General features: G+C 33.9%; 1 protein-coding gene across 2 annotated transcripts in view; it reads left to right on the top strand.

Annotated features, from left to right (window-relative positions):
* The window catches only part of LOC114327733 (sodium/potassium/calcium exchanger 4), a 167,061-nt gene extending 149,517 nt beyond the window's left edge, over positions 1-17,544 (top strand). For both annotated transcript variants that reach the window (XM_028276437.2, XM_028276436.2), the window contains exon 8: positions 16,208-17,544. In XM_028276437.2, coding sequence (XP_028132238.1) covers positions 16,208-16,521 — 314 coding nt within the window. In that variant the 3' untranslated portion in view covers positions 16,522-17,544. The remainder of the gene's footprint in view (positions 1-16,207) is intronic.
* The last annotated feature ends 2,847 nt before the right edge of the window (positions 17,545-20,391 follow it).

The raw sequence follows: 20,391 nt of genomic DNA, 5'->3' as shown, positions 1-20,391 counted from the left end.
GCATGAAACTTAAATTATCGACAGACAAATTCAACCAATAAAGCCCGCTAGTTAATAAAATTAAGTGAACTTAAAACGTATAAGATATTATTTATTTTTTTTATGTTTTTATGTACTTAGTTTGGTTAGTGTTTCATTGGAAGTTTTATCAAAAATTGTATAAAATATAATTCTATTTATTTTGTTTATGTACAATTATATCGTAAAGTTTATAATAAATAAGGCAATTCAATAATTATGCTTCCCCTCCGCTTCCACTATGTTCCCCCTTAACTCGGGGAATATTGTTCGCAAAAAAAATTGTGCAAACGAAATTAAATAAAACTGCATTTCCAACAATTTTAGTTCCTACCGTTTTTGTAGAAAAGTTGAAAATGGCGGAGATATTAAGCAACAACGGTTTTCCTTTAAAATAAATATGGCGGGTAATTCAACCGTGTAATTCACTCGAGATTTTAAATTTACACTACTATTGATCTCCACAAAAGGATAGAATTATAAAATTTGGGGCAGCTCGGAAACAAGATTAAATTCAATAATTATTGCCCCCCACCACTTTTTACTATTTTCTCACTGAACTCGGAAAATATCAGACGCAAAAAAATTGTTAAAAAGAAACTGTATCAAATCATATTTGGAACAAGTTTAGTTGAACACGGGGTAAATATTGAACAAAAACAATTACTATAAAATCAATCGGGTCTTACGATCGCACCATTACCGCATACGTACTACCTTAAATATTAACTTTAGCAAAAAAATTAAAGATATTTAAATTGTGTAGAATTTAATTCTCTCTATTTTTGTATAGAAACATTTTTCTCGTGGATCTAATAATAAACGAGATAATTCAAGAATTATGCTCTAACTGCCACTATGTTCCTCCATAACTCGGAAAATATCGACCGCACGAAAAAATTGTTGCAATAGAAATTATATAAAACAACAATTTTGGTTCTTATACTTTTTGTCGAAAAGTTCAAAATGGCGGAGATATTGAGCAAAAAGATGGCGGCTAACGCAACGGCGGAATTCAGTCGATATTTTAAATTTACACGACTATTGACTCCCTAAAGATTGGAGAAATAAAATTTGGGGCAGCTCTTAATGCAAGGTCTGTTTTTCATCTAACCCTACTGGACTAGATCAGGAAAAATGGGAACTGAATGCCAGATTAGCAAAGGGAAATAAAAAAATGGGAAGCCTAAGACCACTGATAAAATCCAAATATGTACCGAGAAAAACAAAACTCAGGATATGTAAAACGGTAATAAGATCCACAGTGATGTCTGGTAGCGAAGTATGGACAATGAGAAAAGCAAATATGGAGAAATTGGAACGATGGGAAAAGAAAATGCTCAGAGCTATATATTGAGACCAAAACACGGAGAAAGGTTGGGTACGATGAACAAACAGGGAGTTAGAAGAACTGTATATTCCGATGGTGTGTGTTGACGGAATTAATTAAAAATAAGTGTAACAACGAATAGTAATATATTTATTTATTTTGGGTAAACAAGCGTGGTGTTTTGCTTATATCTCGAAAGCGTATTGCTAGCGAGAGATGGAGTATGTCTGAATAGTTCGCATGCTGTGTAGAGACTGGCTTGCCGGACCACCAACTATTATGTCAACTGGTTTGCGGTATTGTGATAATGGCCAGAAGGGCCATAAATTGCTGCATCTGCCTTTTAAAAGATGAGAACCTTTTTGTATTTTAAGAAGTTGACATGAAGAGTGTGGCAATCTGGCATCGTAATCAATTAGTGTTTCCTTGAAAAAAAAAAACATTAATTTTATAAAATCTGTTTAGGAATACATTTTCGTTTCTCGAAATCAACGGCCCTTGTTGGCATATGGTTTGTGTATTACATGTAAATTTTAAATGACTAACGTTGTTTCGTTTTGAGAAAAGTTATTAAAAATTAAGAAAATAAAATTAGCAAAAATAGTAATTAAAGCGTATCGCTATATGTATAACGAACCAGTCGCTTCATAAAAGCATAGATAGTGAGATAAATATGACACGCGATGAGAATGGAAAGGAAGAGGGTGCCAAAGATAATGCTAAAACGGGGCCCAAAATTGCGAAAAGCAGGAAAGAAAGGCCCAGAAAAAGATGGTTTGATAGTTTACAGAAAGAACTCAGTTATTGGTTGGGAAGAAAGAGTAACCAACAAGGACAAATAAAGGAGAATTGTAAAACGATTGAGTGCGCAAGGAACATGATTGGACAAAAAGCCACCCCACCTGATATAAACAAGTGTTTAATATATAGCATTATTTTATTAAATTATATCAATTATTGTATTTTTAGTCCTTGACCTTTAAGGCCTGTTGATCTTTTTAAATAATAATAAGCTGATAGTTAAACTTAAAAATATAATCTACAGTCTTAGTTTGATTTTACGACTCATTTTTGGCATCCAATGAACATCTGGTTATTTGGACCGTGCAAGTTCGGAGAAGCGACACCTGGTTTCATAGCTCAGCAACATTGTTAGCACTTCTAATTATATTAGCCAATTTTATTAGTCCTGGTTGTTGGACAATTGTCAAGGCCATAGCCCAATAGCCCAAAAAAATTGTAAGAAGAAAAAGTAATATTAAGGTTATGGTATTAAAAGGTAAACAATTGAAGACTCTGATGCAAGAAGGGGATAAGTAGCAATATATAAATTTTACAGGAGAAGCAAAAAAAAGTTTTATTTTTTAATTTAAAATTTATGTTGTTCATGAAGTAGGGCCGAACTAATACAACAGGTATATATGATTTTGTCAAACAACAACAATGCTATTAAGGAAAAAAAAATTGGTGCAATAATAGGATAAGTTTAAGCCTTTTTGTACTGTAGTTTACAGCAGGTGCAAAAAGGGGATAAGTTACATTAAAACCGATTTTCTGAAGAAATACTTTATTATTAAATGTGGAGTACTTATTAATAAAAATGAATATAAAATAAAGCAACGCAAATTTCAACAGAAAGTCTATTTCCTATTACCGATATTATTTCCTGCTTTTCGATTTCTGAAAGTTTTTATATGCATTTCTTACTTTTACACTTTTCCCGTTGTCGTAGATTTATAAGCTTCACCTCTAGCTCTTTTTATTTTCTGCACATTTCTTTTCCAGCTCTTGGGATCTCTTGTTTTCTTTCGTCCATGTCTATTATTTGCAGCCTCTTTATCAGCGAAATCCTTCTCTTCATGTAAATTATTTTCAGATGCACCAGAATCATTCGAAGGCAGAAACTCGCTGCCTGAACTTTGAAATGGTTCATCCTCACTATTTGAACTCATAATAATATCCTATGATCTAGTAATAATAAAAAAATCCTCGATATTTTACTAAACCGTACCTCTCGCACTAGCACTATGTTAACTCTCCAACGGTTTCTCGGTGACTACGTAACTTAGATCGCGTTCGTGGCTCGTGCAGATACCGGTACCTTACCCAATCGCGGCAAGCCACCGGTGCAATAGTGGGACAGAATAACACACATATAAAAATTAATTCAAAATTTGGTGCAAGAACGAGATAAGTTACACGTTACACATTTCTTATACTGTTCTTGCACCAGACCATACCAGGGGATAGTAGTTTTCTCTTATAATTTCAGTATTTATTGCCTGTACATATCCTATATTTGCGCCAGGCAAGAACAGTTACTTTTCAACCTAAATAAGCACCTATCTCGCTTTTACAGAGTTTGGTACTTATCCCCTTCTTGCACCAGGTTCTTCAATTGTATGTAACTACTATGTATGTATTAAAATGCACTACTACAAGCAAAATACATTTAATTAAATTTACTTTTATATAATAATTGCATATCATATCAATATTGTGGAGCAACATTATAATTTTTCTTCTTCATTGACAGTAGATATGAAATATAAGTCAATTTGACAATTTCAATTAACAATGAATTATTTAAGAAAATTGCAAGATTTCTCCGCACGATCGTTTCTTGTATCCCCTCCAAGTACTTGCACACGGCGAATACGTAAGTCTATATTATACGTCATTTAACGCATTCGATAAATCCTAATTTATTTCAAATATCACATTAAAGTCGAAGCAAAATCATAGTTATTTCCAAAAATTAATCTTATTTTTTTAGAAATAATTTATTTTTTACAACAATTTTTTGGATTGAATTATTAATTCAGCATTGTAATTGCCTCAAAGTCGGTTTTGTGGCACTGAAATATCTTCTTTTTCTACGGCACTTCAGCTCAAATTGAGCTTTGCCTCCTTTATTTTTTACCTCCATCCTTGTTTGTCTGTGGCTGTGACCTGTGACTGTGTCTTCTACATACACGGACTCCTAAAAGTGCTTATGTGTCGCTGCTTACTGTGTCTTCCCAGTGCTTTCTTGGCGTCTTAACCGGTCACTTTCTCTGCATTCTAGCCTTCAGTCCTCTTTTTTGGTAGCCTATCCTCTCCCATTCTTATCACATGCCTGGCCCATTGCAATCTTTGTATTCTAATGAAGTTTGACAGGGTGTTTCCTTATAAAATTGATAAAGCTCGTTGTTTTATCGAATTCTGAAGATTCCGCTTTCCCTCGCAGGTTTTTGGATGTTTCTTTCAGGACCCATGCTTCACTGCCATAGCATGCTATTGGTAGAATTAAGGTTTTATAGATTCTCATCTTTGTATTTCGGTGCACCTTTAGACCTAAATATATGGGAGAGGGCAAATATATTTTTTCTTCAAACGTCAAATAATGATGACATTACTTATCTAACTTGATCCTGTCAAAGTTTGATGTCTCCGCCGGCAGCAGTTTTTTTTCCCATTTCTTTACGGCGGAGGGAAAAATGTTGTCATGGCAACAATATGAAACATGTCACAAAGCAACAATACAAATGTCATTAACAACAATTAAACATCATTTTTATTTATAGTGATATTAAAAGTACAATTAGTTAATGAGGCATTTTCAAAATTGAAACCGTGCAAAAATGTTCCCGACTCTTGATACGCATTGGTAATTGTTGATGATACTGATGGTCGAGCACAACTTTCAGCAATCATTCCCGATGTTGGCGAGTCATGAGGGTTTAAAATTTTTTGAGCATTATCGTTCTTATTTCTTATTGAATCCTCTATATATCCTTCGGCAACCGTGCTTGATTTCCAGCCCCCATGTCGTTTGAGGCATTCTAGATTTCCGCCTCCATCAATTAAAAGTGTTGCTGAAGTTCGTCGTAAAGAGTGACCCGTGTATGCGCTTGCATCGTTTAAATTTAAATAACTAGCTACTTTTTGGGCTACTGCGCTGATCGAATGTATTCCCATGACGCTTCGGTAACACTTTCTATTTTGGTACTTGATAAAAATCGGTTTTCTGTGAAATTTTCAGGTCGCAGTGATGCATACTTTTTATACAGTTTAATGTAGTTTTGACCAATTATCGTAAAAGATCTAATTTGTCGTGTTTTACTGTCTGGGATTTTGATAATTATTACATTTTCTTTATCCTCAATGTCCACAGTCTTCATTTTTACCATTTCGTCGCATCGACAGGCGCCGGCAACCCCAATTAACAAAACAATCTGAAATATTTTTATAATTTAGTAGAGTATACTACATGCTTTGCAATATAATTTTTTTACCTTTAATCCTAAATACAACTTATCTGGCGCTTCAAACAAAAATTTATCAAACTCGTCTTTAGTGAAAACTTTAGATTTCTTTGCAGTATATCCTTCGCTTGTCTTTTTCAGAAAGGCACGTAACTTTAAAAATTTGCTTATATCCACATTTTTTCTAATAACTAACTCGGATTTTATCATAGAGTATCGTGACCACATTGTAGAAGATTTCCATTTATTTTCATTTTCCATTATATTAAAATATGCCAGTAAAACGTCTTCGGTAACTTGCCGTACTCCTCTTGTATCGCACCACTCTTGGAAGTGCTTGTACGCTAACCGATACTTTATTCCGGACTTGGAGGGCCCCAAACGTGCTACTGCATCATTAGCCGCGGACTCAATTTCGTTTAGGTTTTCCATTTTCGCACTAAATTTGCGCTTGCGGTTGCAACAACAATAAGCTGTCTTTAATAACTGCAAACAACTGTCAAACAACTGTAACCAGGGAGACGCAAATCCCACCGACGACTTAATTATTTTAATTTCTAACATCTAGACGACTTTGATAGTTGTCACAGTTAATTTCGAGTAAAAATAGCGTATGAATTGTACTATTTATGGTTGAAAATTGCTACGTTTGAAGAAAAAATAGTATACTTTATTCGGCAATGAAGCGACTTTTCTTGACTTGCCCTCTATTACGCGCCTCACTTCGTTCGGCGCGTAATATCGGGCGCGTCAAGAAAAGTCATGCTTCTCCGCCTCATAAAGTAATATACTATTCTACTCCCAAGTATGTAAACTTTCCAACCGTTTCAATGTCATCTTCATGTATAATGTTTTGTGGGAATATAATTTGTTCCCGTCTGTATTATTATTTTTGTTTTTCTCTGTTAATTTCCATACCTAGCCTTTTTGTTTCTGTGTTTAACTCTGTGTGTTTCCTGTGCTCCTGTTGATGTTCTACTCATAATATCAATATCATCGGCACAAGCGGCCAGTTGAACCGTTTTGTTGGTCAGTAGGTTTTCTCGATCAGTTTGCATTTTCCTAACCGCATACTCGTAAATCTACGTTATATTATACGTTATCTAATGTATTCGATAAATCCTATTTTATTTCAAATAACAGATGAATGTCGAAGCAAATTCATCGTTATTTCCAAAAATTAATATTAATTTTTTAGAAATAATATGTTTTTACAACAATTGTTTTATTAATTCAGCATTGTCATTGCCTCAAAGTCGGTCTTGTGGCACTGAAATATGTATGAATGGAAATAACAAAATACGGATATAAAACCTCAAACGTTACTTAAGTAAATACTTCTTAACAATTATTATTTTTATTGTTTTCTTGGTAGAAAAACCAGAATATCTAATGCCTATATTATATAAATAAACGAACAATAAAATCAAATATCCCACGACATACATAATATAATAATATTATTATGTATCTAAACTTTTTGTTATATGGAATATTAAACAGGTTTTGTTTTATGCAATGGAGGCGTGGACAATGACCGCAACATTAACCCGACGCTGATATAGCCACTTTACACCATTCAACTAATTGCGCAATTAATTGCACAATTTCTTGCAGCAATAGAAATTGCATGGTGTCATACGCGAATTGCACATAAAAGCTGCAACTTCTTGCAGCAATTTCTTGCTGCAAGAAGTTGCAGCTAGATAGAACATGTCCTATTTTTCATGCAATTTTTTCTGCAATTTGGGTATATTTTTAGTAACTTTTAAGGCTACACTGTTTGTTTTGACATTCTGTTATCCTAAATTTCAAACTAAACAATTTTTGACAAAACTAGAGGAACTTTTTACCAATTTCACGCTTCACAGATAACATTATTCTGGGGGATAACTTTAATTATGCAACATAGGCATTAAAGAAACTATATTCTATTTTTATTTCTTTTGTATTTAACAACTTGTTTCCTTTTGTAAATGAATAATGTATTATAGGTATACTTGCATTAGGTATTTATTGATTTTGTTATACATAATACATATTATACTTTTCTCAAATTATAATCCAACATTTTCAATCTAATATATCTGATAACTCTACTCAAAATATTACATTTTTAATTTATAAAAACAACATAACCCAAAATTTATGGTATGTCAAAGTTTCTGTCCATTTCATGTCAGTTTATGCAATTACTTGCATCGTGTAAAGTGGCTATTACGGCGAGGAAAAGTTACATCGGTACTGTGGGGTAGGAGGTACCTGCCCCAAATTTAAAAAATCATATACAATATCATCTTTTATAGTTTAATAATTTCAAGTAATTTCTAATAAAATTTTAGTGCTATTGATTGAGATTAATCAAAAAATAACTAAATAAAATACAGTATGTAGTCAAAACCAACTTTACTCAAATTTGATAATTTTCAAAATCAGGTGGTTTCTTAGTCAAAAAAGGTTTCTTAGTCAAACATGATATTAATAACATAAAGTTAAAGCTTTAAATAAAAAATAATAATAACAATCATCTTAGAAAACAGATTTAGTCCATTCGTTCACGGTTTTTGATGTAAATTTTAAAGAACCGTTTGGATTGACATGAAATTTGTCATACGCATAGCTAACATGTCATAGAAAAAAAGTGATATGGTGCCGATGTGTGCTTCTGCCCTGGGGGTGAGTTTCACCCCATCTCGGGGATGAAGAAATATATGTTCAAGATAAGTTCCGAAATGGATAAACTGACTAATTTTAAGCAACTTTTGTTCTTTTTTCACCAAATCAATATTTTTCGAGTTATTTGCAAGTGGATAATATGTTCATTTTTCAACAAAATAACCACGTTTTTAGACGGTTTTTCGCAAATAACTCAAAACGTAAGCATTTTGTCGAAAAAAATATTCTTAGCGAAACTATAGCCTATAAAAAAGTGAAAAAAATTGTGTATATATTAGGTCCCTATACATAGCAAACGCAGAGTTATAGCTAATAAAAAATAGGTTCATATTCGAAAAATTCCAAATAGAATAATTCAATGTGAAATATCCAAATAATGAAGCATTTTTGGGGAAAACACGTTACAACTTTTTTAAAGTGTTTAAAAAAATATTTATTTCTGTTTTTATAAAAAAAATTGTAGCATCAAATATAAGCAAGTTACGCTCAAAATAAAGTTGGTCCCTTTTGTTTTGGCAAAAAAAATCAGGAAGATCACCCCCCAATTATCAACTTAAATGAAATTAATCGTTACCGCTTCACAAGTTACTTTACTTTTGTTGTGTTTATATGATCTGTAAGTTTCATCGATTGAAAGTGCTTATTTCTGAAAAAAAAATTGGTTTCAAAGTAAAATTTTAAAAATTTTAATTTTGAAATAAATGTTTTTTTCCAAATTAACTTAAAAATTGTTACAGATACCAAAAGTCTTAAACAAAAAAAAAAGTAACCTTTGCTTTGCTGAATATTTTGTATTTTTTCGTTTTTCTGTAAGACATAAATTGGTCAGATTCGGTGTTTATAAATTTGCATACACTCGTGATAAGTGACTCGTTCAAGCCCTTTTAACTAGAGCTTTTTCAAAAATAGGGACTTTGAACCGATGAAACTTACAGATCATTTAAACAATACATACACGAGCAAAGAAACTTGTGACGTGGTAACGATTAAGTTCATTTGAGATGGTAATTAGGGAATAATTTTCCCGATTTTTTTACCAAAAAAAGGGACCAACTTTAGTTTGAGCGTAACTTGTTTACTTTTTATGCTAATTTTTTTTTAAAACAAAAATAAACATTTTTTAAACACTTTAAATAAGTTAAAATGAGTTTTCCCCAAAAAAGTGCTTCGTTTTTTGGTTATGTCACGTTAAAATATACGATTTAGAATTTGACGAATATGAACCTATTTTTCAATAGTTATAACTCTTCTTCTACTAGATACCGTGACCTAATATATACACCAAGTTTTTCACTTTTTTACGTGCTATATTTTTGATAAGAGTTTTTTTTTTCACCAAATACTTACTTTTTGAGTTATTTGCGAAAAACCGTTTGAAAACGTAGTTATTTTGTAGAAAAATTACCATATTCACTCGCAAATAACTCGAAAAGTATTAACTTACTGAACAAAAGTTGCTTAGAATTAGTCATTTTATCCATTTCTGAACTTATTTCGAACATATATTTTTCACCCCCGAAAGGGGGTGAAACTCACCCCTAGGGCAAAAGCACACATCGGCACAATATCACTTTTTTTCTTTGACTTATTAGCTATGTGTATGCCAAATTTTATGTAAATCCAAGCAGTTCTTTAAAATTTAGAAGTTTTGCAATATTTTACCTTCATAGAACGTACTAATTTGATATTCTATGTGCTATCGGATGCCTGATAATCGTCTCAAATATAGCTACAGTGGTCCATGAAAACAAAATGCCTGGATGTTTGTCAAATGTAAAATGACTTTCTGTCGGATTTCCTGGCAAACATGACGTCGTGAAAATTTCTGATTTCTTAGAGGTTTCTTAGAACCTTCTGATAATTAAAACGTTGGTTGCCATACTCTTAAAAAAAGTGAGCCCCTACGGCCACGAGTCTCCCATCCTCCGTTTCTATGCTTTTGAGAAAACTATGGTATGTCACGCGGCTAATATCAACAACATATTAGTCCAGTCGGGTTAGACGAATAACAGGCCTAACCTTGCATTAGGAGCTGCCCCAAATTTTATTTTTCTAATCTTTAGAGAGGGTCAATATTAGTATAAATTTAAGCGAAATCTTGATTTTAAACGAAAACAGTTTTAGCTCAATATTTCCGCCATTTTCAATTTTTTGACAAAAAGTGTAGAAACTGAAATTGTTGAAAATACGATTTTCTATAATTTCATTAATTATAATTTTTTTCGTGCGGTCGATATTTTCTGAGTTATGAGGGGAAAATAGTGAGAGTTTGAGCATAATTATTGAATTATTGAATTATCTCGTTTATTATTAGATTTACAACAAATATGTACCTATACAAAAATGAAGAGAATTAAATTCTACACAATTTTGATCTTTTTCATTTTTTTGCTAAAATTAATATTTAAGGTAGTACGTATGCGGTAATGGCGCGAGCGTAAGACCGGATTGATTTTATAGTAATTGTTTTTGTTCAATATCTACGCCATTTTCAACTAAAATTGTTCAAAATAAAATTTCCTACAATTTCTTTTAAACAATTTTTTTTCATGCGGTTGATATTTTCCGAGTTACATGGGAAAATAGTAAAAAGTGGTGGGGGAAGCATAATTATTGAATTCAATTTTGTTTCCGAGCTGCCCCAAATTTTATAATTCTATCCTTTAGCAGAGATCAATAGTAGTGTAAATTTAAAATCTCGACTGAATTCCGCGGTTGCATTAGCCACCATATTGATTTTAAATGAGAACTGTTGTTGCTTAATATCTCCGCCATTTTCAACTTTTCAATCTAAATGGTGGGAAAGAAAATTGTTGGAAATGCAATTTCCTACAATTTCTTTGGCACAATTTTTTTATACGATCAATATTCTCCGAGTTAAGGGGGAAATAATGGAAGCGGAGGGGAAGCATAATTATTGAATTGTCTTATTTATTATTAATTTTACGACATAATTGTACATAAACAAAAATAAAGAGAATTATATTTTATACAATTTTTGAAACTTCCAATGAAACATCAACCAAACTAAGTATATAAAAGACATAAAAAACATTATATGCATTAAGTTCACTTAATTTTATTAACTAGCGGATTTGATTAGTTGAATTTGTCTGTCGATATTTTAAGTTTTATGTCAGCTAATATATCGTGATATTTCAACATTTTTTTTTAAATTTTGGACGCTGTTGGAGGGAATTTTCCCATTCCCCCCCCTTTGTAGACCCGCCACTGGTTCTCTTGAAAAATTGTAGTAAATCGTAATTGCAACAATTTCAGTTCTTACACGGTGATGGCGTGGGAAAATGGCGGGGATATTGAACAAAAACAATTGCTAGAAAATCAATCAGGTCTTACGCTCGCACCTTTACCACATACGTACTACCTTAAATATTGATTTCATCAAAAAAATGTACGGCACCAAAACTGTACAAAATTTAATTCTCTTCATTTTTGTATAGGTACATATTTGTTGTAAAACTAATAATAAATGAGATAATTCAATAATTCAACAATTATGCTACAACTGTCACTATTTTCCCCTCAGAATTCGGAAAATATCGACCGCACGAAAAAATTTATAATAAATGAAACTATATAAAATCGTATTTTCAACAATTTCAGTTTCTACACTTTTTGTCAAAAAATTGAAAATGGCGGAGATATTGAGCAAAAACAGTTCTCGTTTAAAATCAAGATGGCGGCTAACGCAACAGCGGAATTTAGTCGAGGTTTTAAATTTATACTAATATTGACCCTCCCTAAAGATAAGAAAAATAAAATTTGGGGCAGCTCCTAATGCAAAATTCTATCCCGACTTGGCTACATGAGACACAGCATTTGTGTCTCCTGGCAGCCAACGATTTAAGCAATTTTTCACGTAGTTTTCGTCGAATGCCCGGATTTTGTTGCTTCTCAAACGTGTTTTCCTTTTTTAAGTGTAATTTCCAGTTCTTTCAAAAACTTTTGGCGGGTGATAGTTGTACCTGCATTATTAAATATCCAGATCACCAAGACGTTTATTGCAGCGGTATTTAGGAGGGAGTAAAACAATGTAAGGAGCCATCTTCTACTATGTTTCATCAATATCATCATCAACAACCATCATCAACAACGTCCACCCCTGCCTTTGTGAAGTCGTAGAAACTTATTATGTATTTCAGATTTCTGTAGTTCTCCTATATTCAGATCTATTTAATGATCGTGATGAATATAAAAGAAAAGCAGAACATCTTTTCGTTTCTTGGGGATATAAGAGACAAGAGAAATGTCTAGGCGAAAAACGTATTTCGAACTTCTTTCCGGTCTATCTCTAAGACTTAGAGATAGACCGGAAAGAAGTTCGAAATTCGCTTTTCAAATAGACATTTCTCTTGTCTCTTATATCCCCAAGAAACGAAAAAGAATGTGTGTGTACTTTGTACGCACGTAAGAAGTTATACTTCTACTACATATTATGTGATTTTTAAGACAATACCAAAAATTAAAAAAAATAAAAGAATAAAACGCACACAAACACATTGAAAAATGTCACAAAGAAAAAGTTATTTCTGAACGATAATAATTGTTGGCAAAAATTTTAAATACGCATTTTCTGAAAAAAAAATTATATAACAAATATACTTACAATCATAAAATGCATAAAAAAATAAAAAAATAAAAACTTGCATCGGGAATCGAACCCGTGAATTTCGGGGCGCTTTGATTCGTAATCGAAGCCTAGACTCACTCGTCCAATTCCACATTATTTGTCATGTGGAAAAATAGGGTAACTGAACGTTTTACTGTTTGACACTTGTTTTGAATATAATTAAATTATGTAATTTAAATTTTGTGGAAGAAAATATTAAAATATAACAAAACAGTAAGAAAACAATATATTAGATGAAGATTGGTAGAACTTCTGTTGGTAATCAAATTAAGTATGTAAATCAAAGCATTACATACCTACTAGATAAATAAATCTACGCCAAAAAATCATAATTTAAAAATAAAAATCGGACCTAATTTGGGATTTCTCTCTAAAATCCCCATTCTTGAGAAAATAAATGTATGTATTCCAACCTAATCCAAATGTATAATTACAATATGATTATAATAAAAACTACTTACCAAATTAGAATGAGTTTTCCTTGTCCAAAATAGTCCAAAAGTCCAAAAATATAGATATATGAAAACTATTTAAAAAGGCAGTATAACTATTAACTATAGTATTTTTACTACAAAAGCGATATTACGTAGGTCAAAATTTTTGACGTAAGAGAACTGTCAAAACATTAGAATGTAACTTTTCATTATTGCCATGTTTAAATAAACATGGCAATAATGAAAAGTCACATTCTAATTTCACAAATAATTCAAAACATTAGAATGTGACTTTTCATTATTGCCATGTTTAAATAAACATGGCAATAATGAAAAGTCACATTCTAATGTTTTGAGTCACATTAGAATGTGACTTTTCATTATTGCCATGTTTAAATAAACATGGCAATAATGAAAAGTCACATTCTAATGTTTTGAGAGTTCTCTTACGTTAAACAAGCGTTAAACATGGCAATAATGAAAAGTCACATTCTAATGTTTTGACAGTTCTCTTACGTCAAAAATTTTGACCTACGTAATATCGCTTTTGTAGTAAAAATACTATAACTTTGTTTCTTTTCCCACAAATTTTAAAACGCAACACCCATAAATAATCAAACTACGTACAGCTGTGCCACAGCCGCCATATTGAATAATTTTTGACATGTCATTTGAACATCCAATCAGAACAAAGTTATAATGCGCATGGGCCAGGATCATAGGTTTTAACATATAAAAATTCACCCTCATATCGCCGGTAAAGAAGTATAACTTCAAAAAGAAGTGCTAATATATATGGAGATATATCTCGTTTATTTTTATTCACAATACAAACTAAAGTCAGATTGTACGCTCTGTCAGAAACCGTACAGTATTACTGATTTTCCCAGAATAATGACACATATCCCACAATAGTTTGGCTGAACAGTCTCGGCTAAAATAAAGTCTTCGTACTATTTATTGTACCCTAACAGCATCTACGATTTATAATTGGGTTAGGATAATCCTAGCGAACAAATGCGGACTGAGTCTGAACTATTTTGGACTGAGTAGACATATGAGAAGCAGAAATTTAAGCCAAAAAACAAAAATAACGATATACAAAACCCTTATACAACCAGTGTTGACATATGGATCGGAGACATGGACCATCTCCAAGGCAGAAGAAAACCTTGCTTATATTTGATCGAAGGATCCTGAGAGGAATATTCGGTGGCATCTGTGAAAATGGTGTTTGGAGGAAGAGGTACAACTACGAGGTATACCACAGATATAAACATATATTTGGTGGTAAAGACGTAGTATCTCCTATAAGAATACGAAGACTAAGATGGGCAGGACATCTAGCAAGATCACAGCATAAAAACCCTCCTAGAAGAATCCTTATGTCACAACTTGTGGGAAGTAGAAATAGGGGTAGGCCAAAACTTAGATGGAAGTATGGTGTAGATGAGGATGGGAGAAAAATAGGCGCAGCAAACTGGCAACGGTTGGCAATGGATAGGACTGATTGGCGTAATAGACCTGGGAAGGTCGAGGATCTTTCGTAGGGCTGTAGCACCATTGATGATGATGATGATGGCTCATCATCATTCTCTACCCTGGCGCAAGCTTCGTGAGCCCAAAGTCGACATTGCTCACACATTTGATTTGGAATACAGTTCCGAGCAATAAATGCAAACTTCGTCTTCGTTTTCATCATCTGAACTGCTATCCCTTTCGTTTCTTTCTCTTTTTTCCTTTCTTGGTTTTGGAACATATTTCTTATTTTTTCCTTTGCCTTTCCAACTTTGTTTTTCTTCCAAATTTATTTTGGTTTCTTGATGAGCTTTTTACTTATAGACCTCTCCAGTTCTTCTTTATAAGGTGTTGAGTTAAGTTAAGCTGCTGCATATGACATTCAAATATAGATTAAAATTCTACTTATAAATAAGAATACTGTACTTTCTTAGTTATTGATTAAGAAACTCTGCTATTGAATAATATGGTCTTTCAGATAAATAGGCTTTAGTCAATTTACGAAACTTGGGGACAGATGTTGCAGATTTAAGTTGTGGAGGGAGATGGTCGTAAAGTTTTTTTGCAGAATATAATATAGATTTCGTTACTAACTCACTGGACGGGATCGGTAAATACATGTCAAAGGTAGAATTTCTGGTGGAATAGTCATGTCTAAGTCTTGCTGGAAAGACATGTAGATGTTTACGAATTATTATGCAAACAGTTTCTAAAATATATAAAGAAGGTAGTGTTAGAATCCTGTGATCTTTAAAGTAGCTTCTGCAATGTGTTGTTCTTCTGATGCCAAACATATATCTTATTGCTCTCTTTTGTAATTTAAAAATAACATCGGATTGGGCAGCCGTACCAGAACCCCAAAAATGGAGACCATATCGAAGATGGGACTCGAACAAAGAAAAATATGTTATGTTGGAAGAGGCTAAATTCATTTCCTTCGAAACATATCTTATTGCAAAGCAAGCTGAGGATAGTTTTTTGCTTAACACATCAATATGAAGGGACCATTTAAGGTTGCTATCTAAAAAAATACCAAGAAACTTTACAGAATTAATCAAATTTTTTTGGTAAGCGGGATCCAGACCTAATACTAATGAACAATTCCTGTACAAAAAAGGGGAATCAAATATTAATGGCATTGCTTAATTAAAAAAAAAAAAAGTAATCAAACATATCTTGAATATTATAAATTCTTATTTTCACATCTAGAAATAAAAAAAGCATAATTTATCTTCGTTATTATCCAAATATTTTCAAATGTAGTAAAGTATTCGGTAACTTCAGGAACTATATTTTAGTTCTATTAATAATATTATTTTTCATTCATTTTTAGGAGAAGGAGCCTTTGGAGTATCTAACTCACTTGGAGCGAACACAATGAACGTTCTGTACTCACTCGGTCTTCCGTGGTTATTGAAGAGCATAACAATGGGCCTAACAACTAAACATCCTGTATTGATCCAATCTGGTTCCATAGAATATACCATAATGTCTCTAATTTTTGCTGTTTGCACTTTGTATATAGTACTCTTAGTTAGTAAGTTTAGGTTATCAAAACTTTCAGGCAGCATTTTGGGAGTGTTCTATGTGAGTCTTGTAGTGCTGGCTATAGTATCTCAAACGGTACTATTTAAGCAGCAATGCTGATAAAGGTTTTGTAATAATAAGATAAACTCAAACTGATGTGTAGTACAAAAATTATTTTTGTAAGAAAACAGTGTCAAGAATGTTGGTTTTATAATATTTTATAGAGCTAAATGTGACGGCTTAAGAATAGAAGTTATAGTCTGACCAACTATCTAAGAGATGTATTATTAATATTTATGAGAGATTTTTATTATCGTGTAAAACACATTATTTATGGACAATTGGCACTTTCATCTTCTCCTCTACATGTCCTTTACGGTTTGCATTCATCATAGCGATTCGACTCTTCGATGCCGCTCCTCTGAGCAGTTCTGTATAACTGCAGTTAAAATAGGTTCCTACATTGTTCTTTCTAATGTGATAGTCTTGAGTAGTCTTTTTTGGACATAGAAGAACTATGTCCTTCCAGCCTATTTTAAGCATTCTTCTATAAGCCCGCATTTCAATAGCCTCCTATGTATCGATGATCTGTTTCTTTAATGTCCTTGCTTCCACTCTCTACAGTGGCTCAGAGAACACGTAACACCTCAAAAGTCTGTTCATTGTATCGACAACTCGGTTCCACAACTCGATTTACTGGGATCTGTAGATATTAGAGGCATTCCGCTATCAGTACCATACCACCAGCGTTTTCAGTTCACCAGATATACAGTGTTTAATTTATACCGTGTGTTTTCTCTTAAATTAGATATAGGAGTACACCCAATACATGCCAACACTGCTTCCCCGCTTCCCACACCCGAGTCGCGCGGATTTATTCAGTCATTCTCGTCATTTTACAGTGGCAATGCAAGTGATTATCATAAGCAATGTTGCCGATTTTAGCGCTTGCTTCACTGGTTTATATCTAATCTAATGGTAAACAGTCTATTTCGATCTGCAATATTATCAGTTAATCGGAATGTTCAAAAGACTGGCCGATGTTAAAAATATTACAATAAAATAACAAAGAAATTGTTCTTTGACCGCTACTTTTTTACTGTAATTTCTAAATTATGTTTTAAAATATATTTGTTCCCGATATTTTTATTTCTCGATATTGTTTCATTCAGACATACTGCGGCTCTGTTTGCTCTATTTACTTGATCTTCCAGTAAAAAACTACGAATTTGCAGATTTCTCCCCCTCTCCCCCCAAACCCGACGCTCAAAATGGTGTGACTTTTTTCTGAACATTATGTGGACCATATAGAACAATTTGGTGTTGGAGGATAACTTTCACTTTGGATGTCTGGGTTTGGGTCTAACTATACCATACTATAACCACAAATTATGCTGTATCTGTGCGTTATACAACTAGATTATGGATACTATGTATAGTAAATGTGGTCACATCTTAGCTTTGAGACTTCTATAAATAGAGTAATTGCCACATTAGTAGACACACGAGTACCTAATTTCTAGGCTTGGGCTAATCTGGCCCGTTCTCACCTGTTACTTTCATGTCTGTCCTGTCATATGACTGTCATGAAACTATTCAAAGTAATTGTTTTTCAATACAAAAAATATGTTTTTGCACGATTGATCATTTTTGACTGTTTACCGTGACAGATTTTACGTCAGTAGGTGACATTTACTAGCAACTCGACGGTAAGTAATCCAACTCGACGGTAAGTACTCCAACTCGACGGTAAGTAATTCACTTACCGTCGAGTTAAAAAATCTTTTAATTTTAATTTATTTTTTGAAAGAATAAAGAAAACTAACGAATTATTTATTAATATTGAAACTTATGGTACAATTTGTTAAATTATTTAATGAAATCCCAATTGTTTGCTCTGTGGTTTCACTTCTAACAGAAACTCCTGCAGAATCGCATACATTAGTAGTATCCAATATTTTTTCTCTTCAAATACGCGATCAAAGTTGAAAACTTGTATATATCAATGCCATCATAAAGAAAAACGATGGATTTAATCATTGAATATTCTGCCCAGAGGCTTCCAGGAGCTTTCAACTGCATATGTCTTTGAACGAAATATGCCAATAGAGTCTTTTCTTCGATTCTTAAATTCTTGCCTTCGCACCATTTTTTAAAACATTGGTAGGTATTTTGATAACGGATTTTGGATTTTTCGGTAATAATTGTGGAACACCCTTCTTCCCAAGCCCGTTCAATTTCTTCAAATTCACTTTCGCTTATATTTTAATTTATAATATTCAAAATTGTACATAAAATTATTGACAACTAAATAAAAACTCAATTCTCCATTGTTGTTATGCACCCTAGTTACTACCTGCCAGCCATGCCACATTGTTTGATTTGCTTGTCTAGATAATGTTTAGAAGAAATGCGTTCAATGTGCTTCCCCGTTTAGGATTTTGTCCTCTTCAGGGTTTGAGGTGAATGTATTGTGTTGGCAGCAAAGCAAACAGTCCGAAAACCACACCGGGGCAAGCGCCGTGTCCTGGTGTTCTTGGATCCTGGGTTATGCCAGACGGTGTTGTCCAGAAGGCCAGAAGTCAACAGAGAAGAAAGTTTGATGGATTGTTGTTGGTTCCATAGACATTTACGTGTACTGTCCGTGCTTTGCTTTCGACCAAGCTCCCTAGAAACCATTGTACAACGACAGGCGAACCTGCGTCCCTCGTCGGCGGTCAGGAGGTGGCTTTGAGCGCAGCGTGGACAGTGAGCGTTCGAGTGGAGAAAATAGTTGCGGCTATTTTCTTGGGACGAACAGGTATAATTGTGCAATGAAGTTGGGAAACCGCAAAAAACCAACTTCTCCCTGTTCGGGGTAAGGAAGAGGAAATGTTAGAGGTGGGTACGGAAGGCTAACGGGGTAGCCTCAAGGATGTTTTCGTACTCTACCGGGAGTTCGTCAATGCATGTTTGCATTAGAGCGGACGGTACGTGAATCTTTTTGCGTTTGGGCTTTCGGTAGAGTACGTGGCCGGAAGATGAACAGGAACATTTGAGAGATTCTTGTGTGTCGGAAGGGGGGCCGTTGATTACTTTGATTGTGAAGTTCCTGTTCAGAGAGTTTATTCTCTCGGTGATTTTGGGGATGTTCGAGATGTTATGGATTTCGTTTGAGGGATATCGCCAGTGCTCATAGTTACATCTACGCAAGACTCTGCGCTCCGTCCTCAACAACCTCTCTTGTTTTTGTCTTGAGCAAAGAGAGTAGATACATGATTTGTACTCCATGACGGGTCGAATAAAGGTCTTGTAAGTGTGAATGAGAGTCTTCTTGTGTGTCTTGCCAATTTTTCCCGAGAGAGCGTTGAGAAGTCTGGCCCTGTTCCTTACCCTATCTAAAGTTGCCTTTAGATCTGCGTCCCAGTTGAGAGTCCTGGTAAACAGTACTCCCAAATAGTTCACAGTCGGGCTAACAACAAGCCTTTCTCCCAACAAACTCAGAGGATATTGGTCGTCTTCATTGCGAATGATTCTATTTGACACAGTAGGGGCGCGAAACACAATTGTTGTTGTTTTGTTCGCGTTGAGCGTGACTCTCCACTTACAACACCATTCGCCGACACCGTCCAACAGAGCCTGTGCTCTTCTGAAGAGGAGTCTTGGGTTGTATCGAGAGGTAGTTGAGAGCAGAGTCGTGTCGTCTGCATAGAGAAACAGCCGAGTACCTGGGATATTTTGGTTAGTGATGTCGCTGTTGTAGATGATGTACAACAGCGGCGCTAGGACTGAACCCTGGGGAACTCCAGCTTGTGGAGTGAAGGGGGTGGACTTTTGATCGCATATTTTCACTCTGACAGTACGGTTGTGGAGGTAGGAGTGTACAATTTTGGTAAATTGCAATGGAAGCCCGATGTCCAGAAGTTTCCGAACAAGCCCGTCGTGCCAGACCTGGTCGAAAGCCTTCTGCACATCCAGAAATGTGGCTATGGCGATAGAACCATCGTTGAT

The sequence above is a fragment of the Diabrotica virgifera genome, chromosome 1 (genome assembly GCF_917563875.1).
Source record: "Diabrotica virgifera virgifera chromosome 1, PGI_DIABVI_V3a".
Lineage (NCBI taxonomy): Eukaryota > Metazoa > Arthropoda > Insecta > Coleoptera > Chrysomelidae > Diabrotica > Diabrotica virgifera.
This window is presented reverse-complemented; position numbering and strand designations above follow the sequence as displayed.